Source organism: Phoenix dactylifera, chromosome 16 (assembly GCF_051530095.1).
Source record: "Phoenix dactylifera cultivar Ajwa chromosome 16, Ajwa_hap1_PhDact_Kaust_v1.1, whole genome shotgun sequence".
NCBI lineage: Eukaryota > Viridiplantae > Streptophyta > Magnoliopsida > Arecales > Arecaceae > Phoenix > Phoenix dactylifera.
The window spans coordinates 15,438,947-15,459,454 of record NC_143205.1 but is presented as its reverse complement, the minus strand read 5'-3'; the positions used below and the strand labels follow the sequence as shown (position 1 = coordinate 15,459,454).

Below are 20,508 nucleotides of genomic sequence, written 5' to 3'. Positions count from 1 at the left end.
TGTGAGGGATGGTTGGCCTTCTCCCAAAATAAGCCTAAAACCACTTCAAAGTAGGAGCTGTTTTTGTGAGATCAGAACCACATATCTTTAGTACAACTTTGCTCACTCCTATATGTGTCGCAGATAATTAAGCATGCGTTCGATACTGGATATGTGAAAATGGAAAACTAATTAATCACAGATTGTTCGTTTTTGGGCGACAAAAAACATATGCAATCTGAACTACATGTCTAACATAGCCAACAAGTCTATGTATAATGTTTATCAATCCTACAACCAAATGTGGTAGTCAACATATACATACATACGTACATACATATATATGTATGCATGTTGATAACCGTTGTTCAACATATTCCTCCGTCGTTTAATTTTAAAATAAGGAATGCATTTAAAAGCTGATTTAGGTCTTCAATTTGAAGCTGTGATGGACTTGATTTGATTTCTTGGGCACTTTTACAAGCTGATCCTGGTACTTACATCTGTCCATGGTGTAGGAACACAGACATGTCTAATAAACTGGAATGAGCAATTGGTACACTCTTGTTCCTTCAATAGGAAGGCTCACCTACCCTAATGTCTATGTAGGAACATGGACATGTCCAAACAAAGGAACCTATTGTTCATATCTACCAGTTAACATGGTATAGGTTATGCACCAACACTAAAAGATGTCAAGAGCTATCAAGCCTTATAAAATGAGAGGCTAAATTAGGCATGCTCATCGGCATCTCTATCTATGAACTTGGCAGTCCTGCAAGACTTCTGAAAGGGGAAAGGGGGTCAGAAGTTGAAACATTGCTTTTCTTACCATCAGTCGGCCCCACGATGAACCAATCATGTGATTGCGTCTCTGCATAGAATTGCAAGAAGAAAAACTTTCCAAACTAAAGATCACTTCTTGTATATGCTTGATCATAGCACCGTCCTCTATCCATTTCTTAGCATTGACTACATTGTCACCTTTCGAGCAGTATCTAACTTCGAGTCGGCACGCTAAGTCCCGATTGGCCTCTCAATTGAGGTTGAGTTCATGTCGAAAGAACCATATAAGTATAGATGTTGAAAGCACATGAATCATGATATAACCTAATGCGATTGCAGGTCCTATTCTAACAAAGACCTAATGCAATATAATTTATAAATTCTTTATCTTTCATGAAAGAAGACAATTGAGCTACTTATCAAATACTTACGAGAGACTAGCGTCACATATCGAATAACATAGTTCATCCTCCTAATTATATGGCCTTCAATTGAGCTACTTATCAAATCCTTACATATCTCTTCCCTGGAGCTTTCGCAAATGACAATGAAAAAAAGGCTCACAATGGTCCCAATTTCCCACACCAATCATCCCTAAAGCTTAATAAATAAACCACCACTTCCCCAAGACCCCAAATTGCTAAAACTTTGCAGGCCTCCAAAACCGGCCGAGGCATCGCCGGCCCACCGTTATCATCTCCCCTATCCATATGAACACGTAAGCTCCCTTTCCGGCAGCATCATAGCCGCAAGATCAAGTGATCAGACGGCCGTGTCGCATTCTCTCATCAACGTCGCTTGTGACCTTAGCTAACCGGTTCCCCGGCAACGCTCTCCCTCTCAGGAAACTATTTGCTTAAACCGTTGCACCGAATGGAACCGTCCGATTGATGCTCTTCCATCTGAGATCGGGATGCACAATTTAGATTATCGTGATCCGGGGAGTAGCATAACAAATGGAGGGAAATATAATACGAGAGAGTGCAAGCTCCTCGCCGGCCATCTTTTTTGTCCTAAATTCGAACAGTATTGTTCCCGTTCTGACCATCCTCGTTATATAAACCCCGAAACCCCCCCTCCCCCTACTCCTGATCCGATCCCAAAATACCCCCACTCTGCCATGGGAACTATCCCTCTTCCCATCTTCCTCCTTTTCCTCTCCCTCCCTGCAATGTCGGAAGAAAGAAACCCCCCTGCGTCGCCAGGAAAACTTGCCACGTGCCTCTCCTCCGCCCAGCTCACCAATTACACGATCCCCTCCGTCGACCCCACAGATGCCGCCATGTCATCGTATTACCGTGTATTAAACTTCTCCATCCAAAACCTCCGCTTCGCCCGGCCATCCCTCCCGAAGCCCGCGGCCGTTGTACTCCCGGATGATACGTTGCAGCTGCGGAGCACGGTAATCTGCTGCCGCCGAGCTAATCTCGGCATCAGGATTCGCAGCGGGGGACACAGCTACGAGGGATTATCCTACACCGCGGGACACGACACGCCTTTCGTTATTATCGATTTAATGAACATGAATCGGGTCTGGGTCGACCCGGAGAACCGGACCGCATGGGTCGAATCGGGCGCGACGCTGGGCGAGACCTACCATGCCATCGCCAAGGCGAGCGATTCGATCGCCTTCTCCGCCGGGTCCTGCCCCACCGTGGGCAGCGGCGGTCACATCGCCGGCGGTGGCTTCGGCCTCCTCTCCAGAAAGTACGGCCTCGCGGCCGACAATGTTCTCGACGCGATCCTGGTCGACCCGTCCGGCCGAGTTCTGGACCGGAAATCCATGGGCGACGACGTCTTCTGGGCCATCCGAGGCGGGGGCGGGGGCACGTGGGGGGCGGTCTATGCTTGGAAAATCCGTCTCCTCCCCGTCCGGAAGCGGGTCACCGCCTTCATTATAAACCGGCCGGGGTCGACTCAGGCCGTCGCCGAGTTACTCCACAAATGGCAGCGAGTCTCTCCGAGTCTACCGGACGAGTTCTACCTCTCTTGCTTCGTCGGCGCCGGTCTACCCGAGCTAGACCGGATCGGGATGTCGGCCACGTTCAAGGGCTTCTACCTCGGACCCAAACCGGAGGCGGTCGCGATTCTGAACCGGCGGTTCGCCGAGTTAAACTTATCGGATTCGGAACTTCACGAGATGAGTTGGATCGAATCTGTGGTCTTCTTCTCGGGTCTGCCGAAGGGGAGCTCGGTATCGGATCTAAAGAAACGGATCCTCCACACGAAAACCTTCTTCAAGGCCAAATCCGATTACGTGAGGGAGCCGATCTCAAAGAGAGATTTAGTCAGAGCCCTTGATTTGCTATCAGACGAGCCAAAAGCGTACCTTATTCTGGACCCTTACGGTGGGGCGATGGCCACGAAAGGGAGCGAGGATCTGCCGTTCCCGCACCGGCGCGGGAATCTTTATGCAATCCAGTATCTGGTCGAATGGACGGCAGATGATGATGGGAGGAGGGACGAGTACATGGAGTGGATCCGTGGGTTCTACGGGTTCATGGGGGAATTTGTGTCGAAGGGGCCGAGGGCGGCGTATGTGAATTATCTGGACCTGGATTTGGGGAACACCGGATGGACGGACGGCAGCAAGGGGTACAGCGATCCGGTGGCTGAGGCGAGGGTATGGGGGGAGAGGTATTTCTTGGGGAATTTTGATCGGTTGGTACGGGCGAAGACGGCCGTTGATCCGGATAACGTTTTCAGGAATGAACAGAGCATCCCGCCCTTGGGGTTGGGTTCGGTTTTGGATAGGGAGGGGAAGGGAACATGGGATGATGATCATGGTGTGTGTAGAATGGTGGGATGGACAAGCAGTTGTAAAGGAATTACTTTGTAAAGCCCCACATTAAATAGTGTTTCTCTTTGGGATTTTTTTTTGGGTGATGTTTGATCCATGGAGTTGATGGTTGATAGGAGAAATGTTTATTGGAGTCATGCAGGGCTCGTATACATTGTGCTCCAATGAGTCCATGCCACTGCGGTGATGTTTAGCAGTCCAAAAAAAAAAAAATTATTACCGTGGTCTTAGATTACTAGTGATTTTTATTCTAAAGTAAACTAATCTATGATGATTTAAGATCATCATGTTTGGAATATTATATTCCGATGATTAAAGATCTCTAGGTATTTATGATTAACCTATTTGATATATCATAAAAATTCAAGATCATTAACCATATAATACCAAAAGTATTCTTGAAATATCCCATATATTTTGCAACTATCAACAAAAATTTTCAAATAAATTATAGAAAAATATGTATAAATATAAATTATATTATCAAAATCTATCATTCCAAAGCAATTCAACAAGGGCACAAAAACTATATCAAAATAACTCTAGGGATTATTAAAACTCGTTTGGCTCGCGGAAAGAATTTTTTCTCATTAGAATATTTTTTTTGAGAATATAATTTGTAGAAATATCATGCCTAAAAAATGATTTTGGCATGTTTGGTTGATCATGAAAAAGTGCCATATTCTAGAATAGTTTATGTTTGGTCGAGCATCTACTTTTCTAGGAAAGTTGTATAAAATACTTATTATACTCTTAATAAAGAAAAAGATCTTACCCATAGATTTTGATGGCTTAATGGTACTTTTGAAAAAAAAAAGTTCTTCAATTCTCGATCGGTGGAAAGTAGCTTTTCCATATCCTCATAATTTTCTTTTTATAAAATATGTAAATCTTATTTTTATGAAAATACTATTTTTTCATCTATCTCCTTTGAAAATTCCAACCAAATAAGAGGTATTTCTTTATTTTTCTATTGACCACACTTTTCTTCTTTCTTTTCTCACGAACCAAACGAGTTCTAAACCTTCTCAACTAGAAGATTTTTTTTTATGATATTATCAAACCCTTCCCAACTAGAAAAACATTTTTGTTTTCTAAAGATCGGTATTTTTAAAAAACAATATTTCCTGTTGGACTAAAATGTATTTTTGTCCCTAAATTTTAGGCCCACATTATTGCTGGAGGGGGGTCTTGAAAATCTATCCTTAAGGATGGGTTTAACATCATTGGATTGGATGCTGATTTTTGGAGTGGAGGTAATATGAGATTACTACCATGTAGGATCTAATAGGTGCAACCAAAAGTGGTAATCTCGCCACTGTCACCCAAATCACCATTAATCTTGAGAGCATCACGCCATATTAAATGCCACCATCATGTAAAAGGATTCACAATGCAAAAGGATATTGCCTGGGAGTGATGACAAAAGGATAATAGTCTCATAATGTTAGTGAGCATCATGAGGGCTAGGAGGCAACATTATCAAAGGAAGCTTCCAGAAGTTTTCTATGTGATATGTGACCCATATACTAGGAGACAACATGACAACAAAAGGCTAGATTTGCATGTTACCAACATTACAAATGGAAGCTTAGCTTGTACCAAATTCTCCATTCTCCATATGGATAACAATATTAATGGCACTAATATTAACGTACTTGGACATCATTAAAATTTATTGCTTAATACACAATATATGTTAATGACGCTAATATTAATATGTTTAGTCATCATCAAAATTCATAGTTTAATATACAATAAAAATTTAGCTATTGAAACTCTTTATTTACTATAATATTTCAATTTTTTATTGTATTTTAAACATAAAAGGCATTGACATTGCTCCTAATGATGAGAATTTTTTTTGCTCAGCCATAATTAAAGTTCATTACTTTATATGAAAAAAATATTATAATCTTTTAATTATTATAATCTATTATATTAAAAAATGAAAATCTTATCCCGCGCATCCCTCACTCTCTTAAAAATAAATAATATAATTGGAGCTACGGCATTCATTTTCACTTGGAAAGAGCTCCCAATACGATATTTGTCCCTTCCTCTTTGGGTGGGGTGGGTAGGTTCGAGCCTCGTCAAATTGGCAATGGACCCATTTCAGGTGCGCGTATCGCATGCAGTTAGACAATACCGCAGTAGAGATAAAAGCCTAAGGGCACAAGGACCCATGGGTTTTGCCACATTCAAACCATCTGCATCCTTAGGGCTCGTTTGGTTCACGGGAAGCATTTTTCCTCCTAAAAATATAATTCATGTAAAACAGATTTCTAAAAAGAGGATGGTACTTTTGGTATGTTTGGTTAACCATAGGAAAGTAACAGATTTTTGAAATGCTTATATTTGGTTTGCCATTCACTTTTCTGAAAAAGTTATGTATAATTCTTATTATACTTTTAATAAAAATTAGGTTTTTAATGCCTCTTTAATGCTTCTTTAATGTTGAGGGCCTTTTTGGAAAAAAAAATGGAGTGATTTCCGCCTCATGAGAAAGTAACTTTTCAATGTTTCTCATTGAAAAGATTTTTCCATGAAATGTGAGAATCATATTCTCATCGGAATGCAACTTTTTCGTCTCTTTCCTTTGAAAACTCCAACCAAACAAGAGGTATCTTGACCACACTTTTCTCCTTCTTTTCTCGCGAACCAAACGAGCCCTTAATGTTAGAGATCCATCTATCATCGGCTCCATCACACACACACAACACGTATACCATCCAAGCTAACCAAGCCAAAAGAGTCCCACTTGAAGAGATCTTCGTTCCCATCTCGTCCACGGAAGTATCCCATGCATGACTCCTCCTTTCACATATTCTTATAAACTTCTCACGTAAAGACTTCCTAACCAGTGATCAAATTCCTCCTGCCTTCCTCCCACGTACGCGTAACAAACCTCCAACTGATCCCGTTATCTTCGGGAATCCCTCTCCCTTATACATCCCCCATTCGTCTCAACCTCTTGCACTCGTATTATTTAACAATTCTTTCTAGTTCCCTCGTCTCGTGTGAGCTCTCCAAGTAGCTAGGTTCCATCTTCTCCCCCTTCTTCCTCCTTCTATCCCCTTCTTTCCTGAGAGAAAAGATGGGGAGCTTAAAGGGGATCATTGGGAGCATCACCCTTCCCCTGAGCATGGTGCTGGTCCAGATCTTTACCATGGGAATGCTTATCTTGTCGAAGTTGGCGCTCAACCAGGGGATGTTTATCTTTGCACTCCTCGCTTATCGCAACGCCATCGGGGCGGTCTTCGTCGCTCCCCTCGCCTTCTTCATTGAGAGGTTTCCAAGGAGTTTTTTTTGCTCTTCTTCTCATTTCTTTTCTCATTTTTAGTGGAAGGGATCTTTTACAGTTCTTTGTTTTTATCAGAGTATGGTTCTTTCTTGTCCCGGTTGGGCGGAAAAGGTCCATTTCCAAGCACAAATGGCACAAGGGGGCATGGTGGCTTGCGATTCCAAGTAGTGCTTGTAACAGTGCACTCCACCATCCATGGGACCCATGCAATCATGTCATACTGCATGGCCGGCTGTGATCGGTTTAACTAAAGGACTAATCATGGGATGGCATGACAGCTACATGATTCAACCAAGTTATGAGTAGAATTTTAGTGTTAGAATCATATGATTCCAGATTAGACTTAAAAATCAACAAACCTATGTCGGCTTAAATGATAACTAATAGATTTGACAAGTAACAAGATTATAATCTAATTTTAATAGTTTCCCATCCTTTGCTTATCAAGTTTTGTCGGAGCAGGGATTAGAATTTAATGAAAGTTGTATTTCACACTAAAGTGCTTCGTGATAAGGTTATGTTTCCCCAACATAGATTTGCAATAAGTTTATGATGATATCGGATTTTTTCAGATCATCTAAAAAGAAGAAAGCTGGTTTTTAAATTATCCAGAAACTCTGTTTTCTGCAATTTCCTATTAAAGTGATATGCATGAAATATTTCCTTTCCTCTGCAAAACAATTTGCAACTACTGGCTCATGTTCAGAATTCTTTCATATATTGCTTTTAGTTTGAGACAAATTTAGTGAAGTGGAATCAGGTTTAATAGTGCTTCAAAGGGGAATATGGAGTTGATGCATGCCTAACTCACTAAAATCCAAGTTTGGATATGTTCCATAATTCCCTTTGGATAGGTGCTTAGTTGGAGAGTGATTTCCAGATAAGCATCTATTTTTTTTTAAAAAAAAATCTGATATAGTTTTGCTTTTCTTCTATGTAATTTTCTCTTTGTAGAATAAAAGATTATTAGGAAACATTAATTTTTTTTTTTTTGTAAGAAAAAAGGAAGAAGAAACAACATTTTGTAGATGTATCTAAAAATTTAGAGTTTCGGGGTGTTGTTTGGGTATGTTCCATTTCCCTTTGGAGGTGCTTAGTTGGTGATTGAATTCCAGATAAATATCACTTTTTTTTTAAATCTGATACAGTGTGCATTCTTCTCTGTAATTATCTCTTCATAGTCATTTCTTTGTTTTCATCTCTGTCTAGGGATATGAGGAAGAAGCTGAATGGTGCAGCATTTCTATGGATTTTTATCAATTCAATCTTTGTGTGAGTAGACTCACTTAACCAACCTTTGCTCTAATATACTTTACGCGTTAAAAAAAAAAAGAATAGGAAAATTATACATGAAAAGAAGGTCAGACTACTGTACCTAAGCCAATATATCAAAAGATATAATGACCATACGCAATCAAACTATTCACTATACGCATTGTTGCCCTTTCTAACTTATATTTATTTTGATCTACCTTTGATCTAGAAACCTAATGGGAATGGGTTTGTACTACTACGGCCTACGGGATACGAGTGCATCATATGCTGTTAATTTCTTGAATTCGATCCCGGTTGTCACTTTTATTTGTGCCATCATCCTTAGGTGAGTATCTCACATAAGCTCGACAAACTTAACATAATCTGAAATACTATGCTTGCATTTTCAGAACACTTTGCTTTAAGACATAAATTCTGATAACTTGTTTTAGTTATAATAAATTTACTTATGATTTGCTAACCTTATGACCAGTAATGTGCTTTGCTTCTCAGAGTAGAGAGGTTGGGCTTAGGCAGCAGGGCAGGGAAAATGAAGATCCTTGGTACTTTGGTATGTGTAGGAGGAACAATGGTAGCTAGTCTCTACAAAGGCAAGGCATTACACCTATTCCATCATATTTTGATTCACACTAGCATGACGAAGGGGGCCAAGAACCAAAATATGATGCATGGGACAGTATTTCTGATTGCTAGCTGCTTGGGCTATGCATTTTGGTTCCTAACACAGGTAAGTGCTTTTATAATCCATTAACCATTATAGTGATGTGGGAATGAGATACTTGCATTTGAAATGGGACAATATGGCATATTCTTGGTGTTATTTCTTGTGTATCAAACACTCTGTGGTGTTGTTCTAGTAGGCTGGGTTGATGCACTGTTTTGAGGACCTAGGACCTAAAGTGCTGCATCTGGGTGTGAAGGATAGATATGAAAACTTCTCAAATTCTCACCTATGCATAAAAGAAAAATAAATGATTCTTCTATTTGGTTGCAAATAGTTGTTGTTGTGAGCACTTGCCTCTTGCAGATGCTGAAAGTTACTTCTAACAAATGGCACATAGACCTTTTCTTTGAGCAGAATGACATATAATATCTCTCAATGTTATGTTCTTAACATTGTGTATAAAAGAGGATATCTATTATTAGCTTCATCAAACTAGATTTTACTATGAGCCAAGATCAGCAGTAGATTCCCGGCTCTTTAGTTTATCTATACTGCTGCAATCTTCTGCAGAGTTTGATTTCATTTAAGAATGAAACATAAGATTGCACTCTATTGCTTGATCAAGTAAATAATCTCTGCAAAAAAAATTTCGATTTATTGATGCTTCCCTATGCATATTTATGAAAAGATATTACCTTTGCCTCAGGTTAAATTATTTAAAGTCTTTCCTTCCAAGTACTGGACAACAATGTTGACATGTGTGGCAGGATGTTTCCAATCAATGGTGGCAGGGGTAATAATAGACAGAGGAAGAGCTGAATGGAGCCTAAAATGGAATTTGCAACTAGCAACAATAATATATTCGGTAAGGTTGTTATTTCTATTGCTTCTTTCTCGTTTTCCTCAAAAAAAATTTGCTCTTTCCCATAACTAATCTTGAAAGAGGTTATGATGATTTATTTTATAGGAGTAATAAAATTTTACATTTTCTTTGAGTAAGATGTATGTTATATTTATTATGTATCTGTTAATAACCTGAAGCTATACATTTTCCTTATGGAGCACCATTTGTAACTGTGGCCTATACAAGCCCATAAAATTATTAACATCTTAATCTCTCATTAAACATATCCGTAAGTGCCTTATTTCCAAGTAATTTCCCTTGGATCACTTTCTTACAGAGTCATTATGAACTTGAGTTGCAAGTCTCATTAAATTGATCCTTTTCTTGCCTTTCCATGGCAAGTTCAAGTCAAAACGTTTTCTATGTTTTTAGTTAATTTTATCGATAATCCTAAGCTTATTTTATTAGTTCGGTTCGTAACTTAGACTTCGTGGTTATGCTTCATGACAGCATCTTTTTGTATATTAATCTAATAGTTTGATCTTATGAAGGTAAGATGCCCATTTAAAAGAAGATTTTCCATTTGTTCAATATTTCATGCATATAGTATACAATAAAAGGGTCAAGTATTTTTGCAGGGCATATTGAATACAGGTGCCGCATTTTGCATGATAACATGGGCAGTCTCACGGCGGGGTCCTACATATCCTCCTATGTTCAACTCCTTATCAGTGATCTTTACAGTGGCCTATTCATGTTTCTTCATGGGACAAGATGTCACAATTGGAAGGTTCGTATTTGAGTCCATCTAAATAATAACTCAATAAGGTTTGAAGAGTTCAACTGATAATAATGAATGGCAAACTAACTGTGACAACGGAATTAAAAGGGAAAAAAAAGAGAGAGGATAATTCTTGATGAACTTCTGATGTTTCTCTAACTGAGGTTTAAATTAAGATTTGTTTGCAAACATTATACAACTTCAAATTAAAGAATATGTTTATTCATATTTTAATGCTTTTAGTATGTATGTGCATCTATGCGCATGCTCATGCATCATGCATTTACCCCTACAGAATCATGCCTCCTCTAATGGAAAATTTTCACATGATTGCAGCTTATTGGGCACCTGCTCGATAGTTGTTGGACTATATGCATTTCTATGGGGCCAAAAGCAAGAATTATTGCTAAAACTAACAAAAGTTGGAAATGTTGAAGAAACTTCAAATGGGACTCCAGCATAGCCATGTAATTCTGATTTGTTAGGTGAAGTTATTGGTGGAAACATCAAGCAGGAATGCAGAACATTTCCCTTAAAATTGGGATCTGCTTAGAAAGTTCATTTCACAATTTTACAATGCTATGTTGGGTGTAATGCCTCTACTGCTTGATGTTTCCATCAATAACTTCATCTAACAAATCAGAATTAGATGGCTATGGAGTCTCATTTGAAGTTTCTTCAACATTTCCAACTTTTGTTGTTTTTAGCAATAATTCTTGCTTTTGGCCCCATAGAAATGCATATAGTCCAACAATTATCAAACATTGTTAAAGCCCTGCCTCCTGGCCTTCTCCTGGCCTTAGAACCAAAGGAATGGTCATCATGGTGTGCCTCCATTGCAGAACATAATTATGGATTAGTGTGACTTGCGCTGCGAAGTTCTCAACCATGTGATGATGTGATTCCAATAGTCCAGTACTCATGGCAGCAGATAATGTGCATTCTGTTATCTATGTTATATCTTTTGTTGTTTGTAAGTGCTGTGTTCCTGTAATTGTGAACTCTCTACAAGAGTCCTTTACAAAGGAAAGAAATGTGAGATACATCATATAGTCAAGCAAACGTTTTATATATCACCTGATTCGTGCTCTGTACTCCTTTCATTTCCATTAGGCTAATCTTTCTCCTAAAAAAAAAAGGAAAAAAAGAACTGATTCACAAGAGTACCATGCAATTGTTTAAAAGAAACAACCAGCTGAAGTTTAATTCATCCCGGAATTAACTAAATTTGTACTTAGGAACTATTAGATAATAAGGTGAATACTTCATGCAGATCCGCCATTGGATCATCCGCCGCTCTCTTCGAGGTCTGTGCAGGCAGATGAATGATGGAGTTCGGAGCTCTTTGAGATATGTGCAGTTGGTGATCCAACAGTGGATGGGTATGAAGGAAGGTGAATTCTTCTTTTGTGTGAAGGATACAACCGCGATCCTAAATAATAAACATACATCTAAGAATTTATAAATATTTTTTTGCAAAAAACTAAGCATCTTTCATTGGAAAATTAGAAACAAACTGCAGTCTTAAATAGGGTTGCTACTTGGGCCCCAAATGCATCCACCAAAACTGCTTGTTGGGTGGGGTTGGATTGAATTCAAGATGGGCTTGGGATAAAAAAAATTCTAACTTGAACTTGAGTTGAGTTGAGTTGAGCACGAACCCAAAACGAATTCATCTGGAGCCAATTTGAGCTCAACAGAACCCAACATAAAATAATAAATAATTGATAATTATATTTTCAACTCATATTCTATAAGTAACTTATATGTTATATATAATTATATTTTTTAATTTTGTTAAATCATATGTAAATATATCATTTAAATTGATGATTAAAAAAGATTTTGAAAAGAAAGTGAAAAAGATTGATGTTGAGACCTCAAATATAATAAACTTAAATCCAATAGAAGCATCTTTAACTTTTCCTCTATCTTATTATTCGATCAAACCTGACTAATGTGCCCCAACTCAACTATACCTGATCAATTTGATTAAACATAAATTTAATTCAAAATAGTAACATAAAACTAGGTTGTTATTACCTGGAAGACACAGAGCTTTATGGTGTGCAAAATTAATAATATTTTCTGCAATTTTTCAGAAAATCTTGTAGACTTAAATACTATTGAATTTTGTTTCTTGAGAAACTGTTTGATTATTTTGAATCAATTATTTCACATTTACATGTTTTCAGAGAGGCACTGTCTTTTTTTAAGAGTTATTGTTGGTGATCCCAAATGTGTGCTGCTTTGGAAGAGAAAATATCAGAAAGCAACCTGGTTTCTAGTTGTTGTAACTGTATCATATTAAGCCTATGGAGATAGGATTCCTCTTCATGCAGATTGTAGATGCCAAAAAAAAGATAAAGGAAAAAAAAACAGAGAGAAAAGAAGAAGAAAAAATACTTCATTGTGATTATAGTTTTCCACTCTGATCTATGGAATCTAGGCTAGCATTTTCACATATAGCTGACAAGTTAGAAATCTATCTTGTATTGGTTATTGCAGTAGTGTGGCAACTGTTTAGTAATTCGATGCACGGTTTAATCATTATGAACTGATTATGAACTTGGCAAGCTCGTATAATCATGTTTTAAGATTTTCCGCATGCTTGTGTATTAATTTTTCTTTAGTTACCAATCTCTTAAGTCTTAACCATCTTTTCTAATTATTGCTTTTATAGCTGTATTGCTCATCATGAACTGGCTTGGTGGACTTGCTGCACATTTCAAATTCTTTAGACTTGTCCTGCAAATTGATACTAGGGTATTGCAAGTGTAATTTTGTTTTTTTATTTTTACTTGAATAGTAATTCCCATTTTATTGAGTTAAGAAGTTACATCACACATAAAATTTTTCATTTATAATTACACTTGCTTTTCATTAAGTAAACACTGTAGGTGTGCATGTATTACTTCTCTTGTTCATTTCGTTTCCATCAATACCCTTAAGGGCCATATATTTATAAACTCAGCTTATCTTTGTATGCAGATCACATAGTCCTAGCATTTTTGAGAAATTTTCTTTTTCTTCACCTTAGCTCTGTTTAAAATCATCCATGATGCCCTCTAGCTGTGCTTCCAAGTCATCACTTCGACTTCTTTTAAGCTTCTCAAAATTAAACCATTTTAATGGATTTTGTCGATGTTCTAAATTAAATCAAGTGCTCTAACCATGACAAGATCCTGAGAACCTTCTACCATATAATCAGAATGAAGAAGCAAAAAAAAAAAAAAAAAAAAAAAAAATTGCAAAGCTATCCTTTCGCTAAATCCCCTTATTGAAATACTGATCATTAGGTAAGGGCCGTCACTTTTGATCAATGATCAACTCTTGCACTTTAACTTCTTTTGATCAACAAACTCACAACTATTCATCCTAAAATCCTCTGGGAAGAAGTTTCATGATCGGTGCATTAGCAACCGACAAACATGTTTTGGACCATTCTCTATATTAAACCAACCTCGAACTACCAGATGAGATTGCTCTGTCATGACTCACAACCCTATTTTAAACAAGATGAAGAAATCCAATTAACAAAACTTCGGTTTAAACTCCAACCACCAAAGCATGTTTCTGGCACATCCATAGTGACTTTCACCAGATGAGACCACTCACTATGACATCCAATTAACAAAAATTCTCAAAGTAGTTAAATCATTGAACACTTCTTATTTGAAATCTATTTTCAACCTAGGCAGAAAAAACACTTAGATACCAAACTCTTATTAGCTTTGAAGGTCCCACGTGCAACATGGTGTACTTAGTGGATTGTAAGATGTTTTTTTTGTCGAGTGATTGTTGTGATGTTTGATAAAAAGCCCATTCTTTTTGTAGTTTATCTGTACATAACAATTGGAACCCATTTGCTATGCTTAGTTGCATGCTTTTTTTCCTCTTCAATTGCAACCCTAATAGCAAGTAGTGCAAGAGGTTCGCCAAAAAAATAAAAAAATCTCCTTACAAAGTTCGATATGTAGATAATAGCATTTTGTCACAATCTAGAACCTCATCCAAAATAGCTAGTTGAAAAGTACTTTTAGGTTGTTTAGTCCTGTATAAATATCTAAGATCTCTCCATCGAATAACCGATGTAGGACTAAACCAAACCATTTCAATGACAAGAAAGTAAGAGCTCCTAATCTCACAGTTAATGCGAGCACATATCTGCAATGACCCCATGGACATCTGATAAATTGAGGACTGCATAGCAATAAATTAACTCCTCCATCTCCTTCCAGTTCTTCTTTGGCGCTGATCTCTTGAATCATTCCCATTATTGACTTATTAAAATCTTTATACGAAAAAGAAAACAACTTCACCATGATGATGCTTTGTGTAAAGACCCATTGAACATCGCTAGGTAAACTCCTAGAGAAGCCAAGGAATCTCTGGAATCTCTTTCTCCTTTTCATGACATCAGCACCCGTTGCCTCTGTCACAAGGCAAAACCATCCTCCCTCCAAGGCTTTATGCTTTCAGGGGAAGAGGAGGGCCGAAGACCACCTAATTGCTCAAAGGCTTTTTAAACGAATATTTGGTTTTCTACAGGCTTAATATGACTATGGAGTCATGTGGGTGGTTGTGTTTTGTGGGAGAAAGTCCACAGTAAGAAATTACCATGGTGAAGACCATAAATTACCATGGAGTTAGGTGATGGTAGCCAAATATGGCCGCGAGGGCTCAGGGGTGGCATGGAGAGGGCGGCGAGTTTCGTTCATGTGGCGTGAGATTGCGAGGTACCTGCCGACGGTGTCGGCAAATACCAGGTGGCTGATAGGCGATGGGCAGTGTATTGATATGACGACGGATCCATGGATTGATACTGTTCCACTGAGGTGGTGGCCGACCATGGTTGATGTTGAGGCAGTGGAGGGGTCGTGGGTCTCCGATCTTCTTGCCTCGGGAGAGTCTGGGTGGGATGACGCCAGGCTACGACAGCTGTTCGGAGGATACCTAGCTGAGGGGATCCGGTCCCTCCCGGTGCCTGGATGTGGAGGGCCAGATGTCAGGATCTGGGGCACCTCTTGCCGGTCTAGCATCAGACTGGGAGATCTTTCCCAAGTTATCCAGCGAGAGCATGAGCCGTGGCAGGACTGCACCTGAATCTGGAGGTCGGGGCTTCATCCGAGGGTGGCACTCTTTCTATGGAAGGTGGTGTGGGATTGCCTTCCGACGAGAGCAGTGCTGAGCAGGCGAGGCTGGGGGATCCCAGTGGAGTGCGGTACATGCAGTGTCGAGGAGTCGGTCGACCACATGCTCTTCCAGTGTACGTGGGCGAGGTTGGCATGGCAGTGGGCAGGGATCCCGCGAGAGGTCTGGAGTGGGAGGCTTCAGTTCTTACAGATGATACAGCAGTGGTTGGCCCGCTCTCAGACATGTCGGAAGGCTATCAGAGCGACCTGTACAGCTCATCAGATCTGGTTGGCCCGGAACGCCCGCACTCTCGGTGAGCGCAGGGTGTCACTGAGGTTTGTAGCGGAGTTCGCGCGAGTACAGGCATTGGAGATCTGACCCTCTTCCGATGGACCTTTGATAGCTTGGGACACCTGGGGTTCCCTCTCTGCTTCGGCAGCTCTTCAGATGGTGTTTTTCACCTGGGAACCCCCACCTCCGAGTTTCCTCAAGGTCAACTTCGACAGATCTGTACAGGATGGAGGTGCGCGGGGTGGTGCGAGTTTTGTGATACGGGGCCCGCACTCCAGAGTGGTGGCAGCAGGTGGTTGTTAGTTGTTCGGCATTTCGGTCCCCGGGGCAGAGCTACGAGCTGCTTGGGCAGGTCTTCGATATGCGAGGCAGGTATTGCGAGCTGGCTCGGTTGTCTTGGAGGGCGACTCGGCCACAGTCATCAGGTGGATCCAGGAGGGGCTGAGGGGTGTGGGCACAGACCACTCCTTGGTTCGGGACATTGGGATGATGTGTGGGGTTGGGGTGCCCGTCAAGGCCAAACATGTATTCAGAGAAGCCAATGGGGCGGCTGATTGGATGGCTGCTTTTGCGGCTTATCATTCAGGGTACACCCTTTGGGTGGGGAAGGCGGAGATGCCATTGGCACTCTGTGAGCTAGTGTTTTTTGACTTTATTGGGTGTATTCATACACGTAGTGTATGATAACCCGTTTTCAGTGAAAAAAAAGAAGAAGAAAGAAGACCATAAAGGATACTGAGGAATGAGGACAACGTTCTCTAGAGCGCAGTCGGGACACAGAAAAAGATGCCTGCTTCAAGGTTACAGAAATGCAGGCTTCCAATAATTTAATAGTGATTTGGTTTTGGGTAGTCAGATTGGTGGCATCTTTGGATTCTCAGGTCACAGCCTTTCTGTTGAAGTCCTCATTTGGTGGTATCCAAAGCTTGTACCTTTTCCTAATGTAAACCAGCATGTCACTTTGTGGGCTCCAATCCAAATACAGTGATCAACACTTTGTTCATCCGTCTCTCTCTCTCTCCAACACTCTCTTCATATATCTCTCTCTCTAAAAGAGAAAAAAGAAAAAAAAAAATGAAAAGAAAAAAATCTTGCAGAAGATTATCAACCTTTATTTGATTTTTTTGTCCCTGATCTCTGCCAGCAAAATTCATTGACTCAATAGAATAGTCTTCTATCTAAAATTTCTGCTATCTGCAATTGTCTTGGATCTAAATATCCTTATTTTGTCATAAAAATCTTGTTTTCCTCGGTATAACTTTTTCTTTTCCTTGATCTCTCACGAGATGGGAAATATCATGTACCATTGAGCACACTTATTTGAAATCTTTTTGACCAAGGTAGACATACAAAACCTGTATTTAAAATTCTTATTAACCTGCCTTCAGGTTTTTTCCCCTGCCTGCAATCTGGTGCACTTGTTTTACTTGTAAGGATGTTTCATGAAGTCAAATAACTTAGAAATGTTACTTTTTTTGGTAGCTAGTACGCATCTGTTTTTGTCTAACTGCATGCTTGTGTACTTCTTCATTACCAAGCTCTGCCATTGTAATTGCTTGAAAGTTTCTTCTAACAAATTCAAAAAAGAATTCTTTCTTCTAACTAACTCGATGTTTTATGGGAAACACTTGCGAACCAGAATCCAAAGGCCAGAACCACATATGATCTATATGAGTAGTCTCCTCCCTCTGCTCTTCTATTCTCTAGTTTTTGCATGGACATAAAATTTTGCCATCCTTTCGAAGAAATTAAAGGAAAAACACAAACCCATACCTTTTTTATGCATTGAAGAGCATACATTACTTAAACTACAAGAATTTACAATGCGAAAGAAAACAAAAGCTCTCAAATCCTAGGATAATCGATGATAAGAACATACACTGAGAAAGGCATCCATGATGACACCATGGACATCTGGTGAATTTAGAACCACATAGCAGTAAACCAACTCCTCCATCTCCTCCCAGCTTCTTATCCCAACTGCTCGAACCATCTCCATGATCGACTTCTTGAAATCATCATAAGGATCAGAAGACAACTTAACCATGCAGATGCTCTGCGCAAAGACCCCTTGAACATCATTCGGCAGTCTTGCGGAGAAGCTTAGATACCTCTCATTTCTCTTCTTTCTTCTTCTTTTTCCTTCGCCACCCATTGCCTCTCTCGCAGTAGGTGAGACAAGCTTCCTCGAGATGAACATATGGTTCTATATAGGCTTGATACTACTGTGGAGTCATGTGGGATGCTTTGTTTGGAGCAGCAGGGCCGTAGTAAAAGAATACAGTTGAGGACCGTAAAATTTGAGGTTCAATGAATGCTTGCTTCGAGGTTCAATGAATACAGGCTTTCAATAATTCACTTGTGTTTCGGCCTCTGGCGGGTGAGGGTGGTGGCATGTTAGGAGGAGAGCAGCAGTACTCACAAGATGAGAGTCTCAGGTGGCAGCTTTCCTGTCTTTGGTTTTTTTAATGGCACCTCAAAGTTTGGACTCTGCCCAGCCCAGTATAAACCAGTGTAACATTCTGTTGCTCAGATCTCAAAACAGTGACCAAACTTTGCCTTCGGTATGAGATCTCTCACTCTAGGCTTCTTTCCAAGCACAAAACAAAAGAGTCACCCATCCAAAATGCCCCAAGTGACGTGGGATCATGGTGCTGGTGCTCTGTCTCTGCATCCAGGCGCTTCATGATAAAATTATTACTCTTTGAGCAGATCCTCTCTCTCTCTCTCTCTCTCTCTCTCTCTCTCTCTCTCTCTCTCTCTCTCTCTCTCTCTCGTGTTTAACACTCTTTGAACAGCTCAACAATCAAGATCTATCATCTCGATAGGATAATATTCTGTGTCTGATTATAATCCGAAATATTACCTAAAACTATTCTCTCTCTCTCCCTCTCTCTCTCTCTCTCTATATATATATATATAAAATAAGTTGGACTACATTATATGTTTTTATTCAAAATCAATGATAGACTATCCTAATATCTAAATCATTTAATATGATTTATACTATAACAAGTTTTTAAAAATGAAAATTTATATATTTTAGTGGTCCATATAGAATATGAAGAAGATGATGCTATTATTCTCACCCAGGAGTGTTTACAGAGAGGGAGTAAATAGAGAAGAAAATAAACATATAAGCTGTAGGATAAACTCGACTGTTACAACTGATGTAACAATGTACAGTAGGCAACGAGTGCAACAGAAGGGAGAGATAGAGAGAAGGGTTGTTGAAGTAACAACCGGCTTAGGTAATATCGTGTATAGTATCTAATCTAATTATCACACTAGTATCAAAATTGATAGTTTTAATTGGAGGATACTATGCTTTTTATAGTCGAATAATCAACAACCTAATAAATTTGAATCTATCCATGTTTTAAGATATGTGGATCATTATTTATAAAGTGAATTTTCAATTTTTATGTGCCATACCATGTATTTTACCATACTAGCACAATTGATATTATGTTTGTATCAACTTGATGTTTATACTAGAGACCATCAAAATATATAAATTTTAGCTTCCATATATTTATTATAGTATCAATTATGTTCAATAATTTGCATCTCAATTTTTATGGCCTATCATTAGTCTTAAAATTAGTAACTCATTTTTAAGAAGTCAACATAAAGTATATATAATATATATATGTATATATAAAGAGAGAGAACTAGACCAAGATATACTTGAGTATATCGTTGCTCGGATCCGATCATGCCATGCTTGAATGATGGGGTCCAACATCAATGATTCAAGCTGTTAGATGTGATATACTACTTCTAAACTTCTTACTACTAAAAATTATATAATTTGAAGATTTCTAACCTATGCATCAAGTGGTTAAAAAACAAATATTGTTTCATATTATTTAAGCAATTCAATTTTTGATCAATTGATTCATAGATTAGAGATCTCTTCATCACATGATTTTTTATTGTGTTTAAGCAATTAAGAGGTAGTAAGCCATATGCAATGGCTCGAATCATAGCTGCTAGACCTCCATCATCCAATCACGACATGATTGATCCGAGTAAAGATACACTCAAACATATCCTAGTCATCTTCTTTCCACATATAGGGATAGAGAGAGCAGGCTCTCTCTATATATAAAGAGAAAAATATAGACTTGGCTACATTCGAGTGGATCTCCTCTTAGATATAGTCAGGTCTAGATTGGATGATGATGATCCCAATTTAATGATTCCAATCTATTATCTTTAAACTATTTACACACCAAAAATTATATGACCTTGAGACTCAATCCATGCATCAAATGGTCAAATATATATATATATATATATATATATATATATATATATATATATATATATATATATATATATATATATATATATATATATATATATATTGTTTCATGTTATTGAACTATTCAATTTTTTCACCACTTCATGTATGGGCTCGGGGTCTCCAAATCACATGATTTTTGGTATGTAAGCATTTTAGAGATAATAAATCACATACAACAGCTCTAATTATTGATATGGGACCCATATTATCCAGTTTAGGCTTGACCGGATCTGAGTGAAGGTATCAAATCTTTCTCTCCTTCTCTCTATAAATATAATGTACATGATATTGGATGATGATTACACTCAGATTGTTGGATGGAGAAAACCAGTAAAC

At 38.9% G+C, this 20,508-nt stretch overlaps 1 protein-coding gene and 1 pseudogene across 1 annotated transcript; both read left to right on the top strand.

The window, feature by feature from the left end:
• Positions 1-290: 290 nt before the first annotated feature.
• Positions 291-3,636, top strand: LOC103706443 (berberine bridge enzyme-like D-2 pseudogene; annotated as a pseudogene).
• Positions 3,637-6,353: 2,717 nt separating this feature from the next.
• LOC103706409 (WAT1-related protein At5g64700-like) lies at positions 6,354-11,509 on the top strand. Its single transcript, XM_008790498.4, has 7 exons — positions 6,354-6,856; positions 8,079-8,141; positions 8,353-8,469; positions 8,637-8,871; positions 9,515-9,673; positions 10,291-10,442; positions 10,770-11,509. Exons 1-7 carry the CDS (start codon positions 6,663-6,665, stop codon positions 10,894-10,896), a joined length of 1,047 nt encoding a protein of 348 aa, XP_008788720.4. The 5' UTR covers positions 6,354-6,662; the 3' UTR covers positions 10,897-11,509.
• The last annotated feature ends 8,999 nt before the right edge of the window (positions 11,510-20,508 follow it).